We start from the raw sequence: 8,912 nt of genomic DNA on the forward strand, positions 1-8,912 counted from the left end.
CTCCTCCTCCTCCTCCTCCTCCTCCTCCTCCTCCTTCCTCTGCTGCTTCTGCTTCTTCTCCTTCTTCCTATTATTATTATTATTATTATTATTATTATTATTATTATTATTATTATTATTGCCGCCCAGCTGCAATAAGGACGTTGGGTGCTTTACAATATGTGCAGTACGTAACTTAAAGGCCCAGCGTTGAGAAAATGTTCAAGAGGGATTCACAGATGCCCTCCTGTGCCAGGCCTGGGAAAAAAGCCAAGGCACTCCGGGGACATTCTGTTCTAGAGGGCAGGACTTGTACAGAGAAGGTCACAATTCCTTGGTCTCACAAAAAGACAGCATTGCATTGAAGGAACCTGTAGCCCCCCCCCCACTCTGCCCAAACACCCCAGGCGAACAGAAATACAAACTCTTTTTATTTAAGAGACCGGCAGTCCCTTGGAAAAACCCAGGCCCCCTGCCCCTGAATGGGATAAAAAGAAATGATCTGGATCAGTGGCGCCAGCAGGAAACATTTCTCGGCTCCCTCTCTGTTTTTAACCCTTTAAAAGCTGCAGGAACTCCTACGAAGAAAATCTGTACAAAATGTTTTACAGATGGCATTTAACACCGGTGAGGTTAGCAAAAATGTTGAAAAACATGCCTAGCAACTGTCGGAAATGTAGGCAAAAACCAGGCACTTATTACCATCTTGGGTGGACATGCCCCAAAGCCAAAAGATTCGGGTCAAGAATACACATACGGTTAGAGAAAATGACTAAAAAACACATAGATTTTAAGCCAGAATTATTTTTGTTGGGCGTAATTGTAGGAAACTATGAGAAAGAGCGTATATATCGAATTTTGCGTGTATTTAACTGCAGCGAGAATTGTATTCGCTCAACATTGGAAAAAACGAAGATTTCGCCAACGGAGGAAGAGTTAATTAAAAAAATTTAGATTGTGCAGAAATGGATAGATTGACATTGAAAATGAAAGAGAAAGAAAGTTCAGTATACTTTAGGACAGTGTTTCTCAACCTTGACAATTTTAAGGCATGTGGACTTCAACTCCCAGAATTCCACAGCCAGCAATGCTGGCTGTGGAATTCTGGGAGTTGAAGTCCACATGCCTTAAAAATTGTCAAGGTTGAGAAACACTGCTTTAGGACATGGGATACCTTTATCAATGGCTAGAAAAATGAGGTAGAGAGAAAGGAATTTAACATGTATTAGTTAAGTTAAATGTTGGAAACCCAGACCATGTTTTGCTGATAAAATATTAAGCATTTATGACTATAAAAAAAATAATAAAAATATTTTTTTTTAAAAAAAAGTTGCAGGAACTCAATTTAGTGAATCAGAGCTTTAGGGCAGCTGAAATTTCAAAGGTCTTCCTTCGTGTTTGGGGTGGCAACTTCTCCAGAACTTTTAGCGTAGCCGGCGTGGAGGAAGAGCAAAGATTTCTCCAGGCTGCTCTATTTAAGTGTGTGTGCGTGTGTGTGTGTGTACACAGCAGGAAAACTCCAAATTCAAATATATGGAGGGGGTGGGAAAGCACCTTTAAGAAAAGATAATCGAGTGTTTTCTTAAGACATTTTCCATAAAGGTGGAACCTTATATCTATTATTGTTGTTAGTTGCGAAGTCGTGTCCGACCCATCGTGACCCCACGGACAACGTTCCTCCAGGCCTTCCTGTCCTCTGCCATCTTCTGGAGTCCATTGAAGCTCCCGCCTGCTGCTTCAGTTACTCCATCCAGCCACCTCCTTCTCTGTCGTCCCCTTCTTCTCTTGCCCTCCATCTTTCCCAGCATTAGGCTCTTCTCCAGGGAGTCCTTCCTTCTCATTAGGTGGCCAAAGGACTTGAGTTTCCACTTCAGGATCTGGCCTTCTAAAGAGCAGTCGGGGTTGATCTCCTCCAGGACTGACCGATTGGATCGCCTTGCAGTCCAGGGGACTCGCAGGAGTCTTCTCCAGCACCATAGCTCAAAGGCCTCCATTCTTTGGCGCTCGGCCTTTCTTATGGTCCAACTTTCACAGCCATACATTGCAACTGGGAAAACCATGGCCTTGACTGTACGCACTTTTGTTGGCAGGGTGATGTCTCTGCTTTTTAGTAGGCTGTCTAGATTTGCCATAGCTTTCCTTCCCAGGAGCAAGCGTCTTTTAATTTCTTGGCTGCAGTCCCCATCTGAGGTGATCTTGGAGCCCAGGAAGATAAAATCTGTCCCTACCACCATTTCTTCCCCATCTATTTGCCAGGAATTGAGAGGGCCGGATGCCATGATCTTGGTTTTCTTAATGTTGAGTTTCAAGCCCACTTTTGCACTCTCCTTCTTCACCCGCATCAAGAGGCTCTTTAGTTCCTCTTCACTTTCTGCCATTAGAGTGGTATCATCTGCATATCTTAGGTTGTTGATATTTCTCCCGGCAATCTTAATTCCAACTTTTGATTCATCTAGCCCTGCCTTTCTCATGATGTCCTCTGCATATAAGTTTAAATAGGCAGGGGGACAGTATACAGCCTTGCCGGACTCCTTTCCCAATATTGAACCAATCAGTGGTTCCGTGTCCAGTTCTCACTGTTGCTTCTTGACCTGCATATAGGTTTCTCAAGAGACAAATAAGATGGTCTGGTACTCCCATCTCTTTAAGAACTTGCCACAATTTGTTGTGATCCACACAATCAAAGGCTTTAGCATAGTCAATGAAGCAGAAGTAGATGTTTTTCTGGAACTCCCTCGCTTTCTGCATGATCCAGCGTATGTTGGCAATTTGATCTCTAGTTCCTCTGCCTCTTCGAAATTCTGCCTATACTTCTGGAGGTTCTCGATGCACGTACTGCTGGAGTCTAGCTTGTAGGATTTTAAGCATAACTTTACTTGCATGTGAAATGAGTGCAATGGTGCGATCGTTTGGACATTCTTTGGCATTGCCTTTCTTTGGAATTGGAATGTAAACTGACCTTTTCCAATCCTGTGGCCACTGTTGAGTTTTCCAAATTTGCTGGCAAGTTGAGTGTAGCACTTTTACTGCATCGTCTTTTAAGATTTTGAATAGCTCAGCTGGAATACTGTCACCTCCACTAGCTTTGTTGTTGCTCAGATTTCCTAAAGCCCATTTCACTTCACATTCTAGGATGTCTGGCTCGAGGTCAGTGAGATAAAGCTGGAAGATAATGACGCTGGAAGATGAGCCCCTCAGGTCGGAAAGTGTCCAGTATGCGACTGGGGAAGAGCAGAGGGCTAGTAGTACTAGTAGCGCCAGAAAGAGTGAAGCGACTGGGCCAAAGCCGAAAGGACACTCAGCTTTGGATGCATCTGGTGGTGAAATGAAAGTTGGATGCTGTAAAGATCCACTCTCCATAGGAACCTGGAATGTAAGATCCATGAATCAAGGCAAACTGGATGTGGTCAAACAAGAGATGACAAGACTGAACATCGACAATCTTAGGAATCAGCGAACCAAAATGGGCAGGAAAGGGTGAATTTAATTCAGAGGACCATCAGGTATACTACTGCGGGCAAGAATCCCTCAGAAGAAATGGAGTAGCCTTCATAGTCAATAAAAGAGTAGGAAAAGCAATACTGGGATACAATCCCCAAAATGACAGAATGATCTCAGTGCGAATCCAAGGCAAACCGTTCAGTACAGTGGTTCTCAACCTGTGGGTCGGGACCCCATTTGGGGTCGATCGACCATTTCACGGGGGTCGCCAAGCAAGGCTGTCTGCCATTTTTTTTGTCCGCCATTTTTTTCCCCCTTTTCCGGCGGGTGCCTTACCTCCCTTGGGCTGGGCCAGCTGGTGGTCGGCCTGCTCCGTCTCTGCCGCTTGCCAGCTACGCCTCGGCCGGCGCAGGGGGCGGAACCACGCATGCGCGGCACTCCCGGGCAGGGAAAGTCCTCGACTTACGACCGGTTGGGTAGTCCTCGACTTACAACCGGTTTAGTCCTCGACTTACGACCGGTTTAGTCCTCGACTTACGACCGGTTGGGGTCGCGGCATTAAAAAGGTTGAGAACCACTGGTTCAGTATCACAGTAGTCCAAGTCTATGCCCCAACCACTGGTGCGGAAGAGGATGAAACCGACCGGTTCTGTGAAGCCCTACAGCACCTGATAGAATCAACACCAAGAAACGATGTCCTTGTCATCATGGGGGACTGGAATGCTGAAGTAGGAAGCCAAAAGATAACCGGAATAACAGGCGAGTTCGGCCTGGGAGTACAAAATGAAGCAGGGCACGGGCTGATAGAGTTTTGTCAAGAGAATAGGATGGTCATAGCAAACACTCTTTTCCAGCAGCCCAAGAGACGGCTCTACACATGGACATCGTCAGACGGTCAACACAGACATCAGATTGACTATGTGCTCTGCAGCCAAAGGTGGAGAAGCTCTGTACAGTCAGTAAAAACAAGACCAGGAGCTGACTGTGGCTCAGATCATGAGCTTCTCATTGCAAAATTTAGGCTTACATTGAAGAACCGTCCGAGCCTGAATCCGAGGAAGACATGGAGTTAGAGCAGGACTCTGTTGAGACCCAGGAGGGGGTGTCTGTGGCATCAGAGGACTATAGAGAGGAGGCCAGGGCCCTTCAGATTTGGAAGCGCCCCCCCTCCCACCTGATCCTAGAGCAAGGAGAACAGAGAGGAGGAAAGAACAACGGAGGCAGGAACATCAAAATTGCTCGGGAGGAGAGCATCCCGCACCACTCCACAAGGCACACCTGGGGATTAAGATTTAAGGAGACGCTGTGGGGTGGGGGCATTTGCCGGGAACCAATGTGGTATCTTGGGACAGTTGTGAATTGTGCTCTTTGTCTTTGTTTAACTTGTACACTTTGAAACCCGGACCGGTTGGTTTCCTGCTTCACCACCGCAGACTGCATTTCTTTTTCTTCTTTTTTTTTTTTAAACAATATTTTATTAGGTTTTAAAGGGGTAAGGGAGGGGTAAGGTCAATATAGGTAAGGTGACCAACCGTCCTCCTTTAGGGAGGACAGTCCTCCTTTTGTAGGTTCTGTCCTACCTCAAAAAGTGTCCTCCTACATGTCCTTCTTTTCGATATTTGAAGACTAATCTGCAGGGCTTTTTTTTCCTCATAGAACGCTCAGAACGGCGTTCCGGCACCTTTTTTTTTAATGGGGTTTTTTCAACTTTTGCATGAGCTGTGCTACTTCCGCTTGTTCTATCCCAGCCTATAGCCGTCCTTGTTAAAGGCACAAGGACCAAACCCCTGTTGAGAAAATAGGCTGGAGACTTAAAACAAACCAAACCCCTTTTAATATGGGTGACAAACCTGCCGAATAGTCCAGAAACAAAAGCAGCAAAACACAATCCAAATGGAGGAAATTGTCCACACGAAACACGATGCAAACAGAAAAGTAGTCACCGGCAAGACTAACAGAACATGATCCCATGAAGTACTTTGCAACGGTTGCCTTCAGCAACCAGCACCGCCCACACCTTCCCTTTTTATACAGCAGTCCCCAAGGCGTTGCCTCTCAGTGCCTTCTCCTTTTCCCCTGGAGTTGTATTGACTGCTGCTGATCTGCTCTCGCTAATTGCCGGCATCTACAAGCATCAATCATCATGTCCATCAGGTGTGAATCCTCCAAGTCTAACTCATTCTCCCCACACAGCTGAGCTTCATCAAGAACACGACTGGAGGGTGCAGGTTCTTCATCAAACCGTGAGTCTTGTAATTCATCAGAGCCTCCCTCTGACCCTGATGGCCCTTCAAATGCCTCCTCCACCTCCTCCTCCTCAGATTCCCCAGACTCAGCTGTTGGGAACACAGGCTGGCACGGAATCACGACACCGCTATTGGCTTTCGGAAGCCAATAGGAATTGCTGCCGAGCGCGCCAAAACACCCAGCCGGCAAACTTTGCACATGCAAGCTGTCTGTATTATTGTTGCAATGAATAAAATGTTTCTTTTATTTACGATATTTTTTTTCTTCGATTTATTTGTGTCCTCCTTTTCATTTTAAAAAAGTTGGTCACCTTAATATAGGTCAGTGTTTCTCAACCTTGACAATTTTAAGGCATGTGGACTTCAACTCCCAGAATTCCACAGCCAGCAATGCTGGCTGTGGAATTCTGGGAGTTGAAGTCCACATGCCTTAAAATTGTCAAGGTTGAGAAACACTGATATAGGTATTGGGGTTCGGGGTTAGGGTTTCGGGGATAGAGTTGGGGTAAGGGTAGGTACAACAATGGGGTTGCCCCCAGTAACAATTCCACGCTTTTAGCAAGGAGACTATTGTCCGGATACAAATATTTCGTCCATCCAAGGATGTTACAGAATACCCTGTTCCACATCGTGGTGTTTCGTGCATGGAGAACAGTCAGCCAAGCCAACTTTCATTGATTATCCTAACTATAATTCCAGTTACAATAGTCTCTAGCTCAGGGGTCCCCACCCCCCGTTCCGTGGACTGGTCCCGGGCTGTGGCATGCCAGCAAACCGGTCCACACAAACAAGCAAGAGTCTCATCCGTGGGACGCAAGCAGCACACAAAACCACACGCACTGCATGAATGAATCTCTGTTGCGATGGTATTATTTTACCAAGGGAAAAAAAATAAATGTCTTGCCCTTTTCCAGCTGAAGACAGTTTTGCAAAAACCCCAGGAAGCTGCTCCTGTTCGGCCCAAGAAGCGCCCGGGTCCCAAGGCTGTAAGTCGCTGGTGGGACAGGTCTGTCTGTCTGTCCGTCCCAGCCGGCATGGAAGACACGGGCGTCCTGCATGCCTCTTTGTCGTGTTGCTTGGGAAATTCTGTCCATTGTCTATTTCTGTTCGTTTGTGCTTCTGAATTTCCTCTCTTGAATCCCTGACCTTCAGCCATCCTTCCGGAGAGGATCAATCACCTGTCTGAGGTGGTCTAGGTCAGGGGTAGGCAACCTTGGCTCTTTTATGACTGGTGGACTTCAACTCCCAGAATTCCTGAGCCAGCATGAGGGAAACTTTGGCCCCTTCATGACTCGTGGACTTCAACTCCCAGAATTCCTGAGCCAGCATGGGGGAACTATGGCCCCTTCATGACTCCTGGACTTCAAGTCCCAGAATTCCTGAGCCAGCATGGGGGAACTATGGCCCCTTCATGACTCCTGGACTTCAAGTCCCAGAATTCCTGAGCCAGCATGGCCCAGCTTGGAAACCTCTCCCTTTCCCCTCAGCGTGGCTGGCTCAGGAATTCTGGGAGTTGAAGTCCACCAGTCATAAAAGAGCCAAGGTTGCCTACCTCTGGCCTAGGCCGCTTTATGACTCGTGGACTTCAACTCCCAGAATTCCTGAGCCGGCATGGCTCAGCTTAGAAACCTCTCCCTTTCCCCTCAGCATGGCTGGCTCAGGAATTCTGGGAGTTGAAGTCCAGGAGTCATAAAAGAGCCTAGGTTGCCTACCCCTGTCCTAAGTCCTCCTGCCTCCTAGACCAGGGGTAGGCAACCTGGGCTCTTTTATGACTGGTGGACTTCAACTCCCAGAATTCCTGAGCTAGCGTGGCTCAGCTTGGAACCCTCTCCCTTTCCCCTCAGCGTGGCTGGCTCAGGAATTCGGGGAGTTGAAGTCCACAAGTCATAAAAGAGCCAAGGTTGCCTATCCCTGGCCTATACCCAGAAAGTTTTATTCTACTGGTAATCTGTGTTAACCAAGCATACCGGTATTTGTTTCTTGAGGCAGAATTTGGTATTCTTAGGAAGAAAAAAATACAGTCTGAGGTAATGCTTCCCAACCTTGGTGTGTCTGGACTTCAACTCCCAGAATTCCTGAGTCAGCATAGCTCAGCTTGGAAACCTCTCCCTTTTCCCTCAGCGTGGCTGGCTCAGGAATTCTGGGAGTTGAAGTCCACGAGTCATAAAAGAGCCAAGGTTGCCTATCCCTGATATAGGTCCTCCTGCTTGAGCAGTGGGCTGGACTAGAAGACCTCCAAGATCCCTTCCAGCTCCTATTCTGTTCTATTCTATTCTATTCTTTTCTAATCAGCATTTTGGCTTCTTTAAGCCGTAAAGTAATTCCTCACTTCATTTAGAGACATCCATGCCTCGTAAGCATTGGATGCTTATAATAGTGATACCCTATACTTAAATATGAGTCGGTTGCCAGCCGTCTGAATTTTGATTACAGGACCAATGGGATGCTGCAACAGTCGCAAATTTAAAAAGTGGTCCTCAGTTACTTTTCTCAGTGCGACGGTAACGTCAAACGAATGGTTGTAAGTTAAAGATAACCTGTACCTGATTGACGAATTGATTATAGGTCATCAAATAATGGGCCGATGTTTAGCAACCCTGTAGATTTTCTCAATGAAAAAAATCTGTTGCTTGGCAGAAATCCCTTCCCACGCAGGTTTCCTGCCTGAGCAGGGGGGTTGGACTAGATGACCTCCAAGGTCCCTTCCAACATCACCATCATCATTAAATATTATTATTATTGTTGTTGTTGTTGTTATTACTATTACTATTATTATTATTATGGCACGATTCAAGAGAGGGTTCCGGTTCACTCAAGAGTTTGCGCTGCTAATATCTTGCATGCTTTCTCTCTTCCCCCCCTCCCCAAATCCCTTTTAATCTTTTGTGGGTTTCACAATTTGTTGTTGCACTATGCCAGAGTAGCTTGTTGATGAATGCAGAAGAGAATCCTTTTGTTTATGCGGGGGAGGGGTGGGAATCAAGCCAAAATTGGATTGAACTCTATAGCTCAGGGGTCTTCAAACATGGTCCTTTTAAGACTTGTGGACTTCAACTCGCAGAATTCCTCAGGAAAGGGAGGGAGGGAGGCAGGAAGAAAATGGATGGGAAGAAAGGAAGGGAGGGAGGCAGGAAGAAGATGGATGGGAGGAAAGGAAGGAAGGAAGAAGATGGATGGGAGGAAAGGAAGGAAGAAGATGGGAGGAAAGGAGGAAGGAAGGAAGAAGATGGATGGGAGGGAGGGAGG

At 46.6% G+C, this 8,912-nt stretch overlaps 1 protein-coding gene across 1 annotated transcript in view; it reads left to right on the top strand.

Annotated features, from left to right (window-relative positions):
• The window catches only part of EEF1D (eukaryotic translation elongation factor 1 delta), a 30,395-nt gene that overhangs the window by 12,995 nt on the left and 8,488 nt on the right, over nucleotides 1-8,912 (top strand). The window contains 2 exon segments of the mRNA XM_029285551.1: nucleotides 1,873-1,880; nucleotides 4,391-4,404. Coding sequence (XP_029141384.1) covers nucleotides 1,873-1,880; nucleotides 4,391-4,404 — 22 coding nt within the window.

Source organism: Protobothrops mucrosquamatus, unplaced genomic scaffold (assembly GCF_001527695.2).
Source record: "Protobothrops mucrosquamatus isolate PMUCROS unplaced genomic scaffold, P.Mucros_1.0 scaffold1848, whole genome shotgun sequence".
In the NCBI taxonomy this organism is placed as follows: Eukaryota; Metazoa; Chordata; class Lepidosauria; order Squamata; family Viperidae; genus Protobothrops; species Protobothrops mucrosquamatus.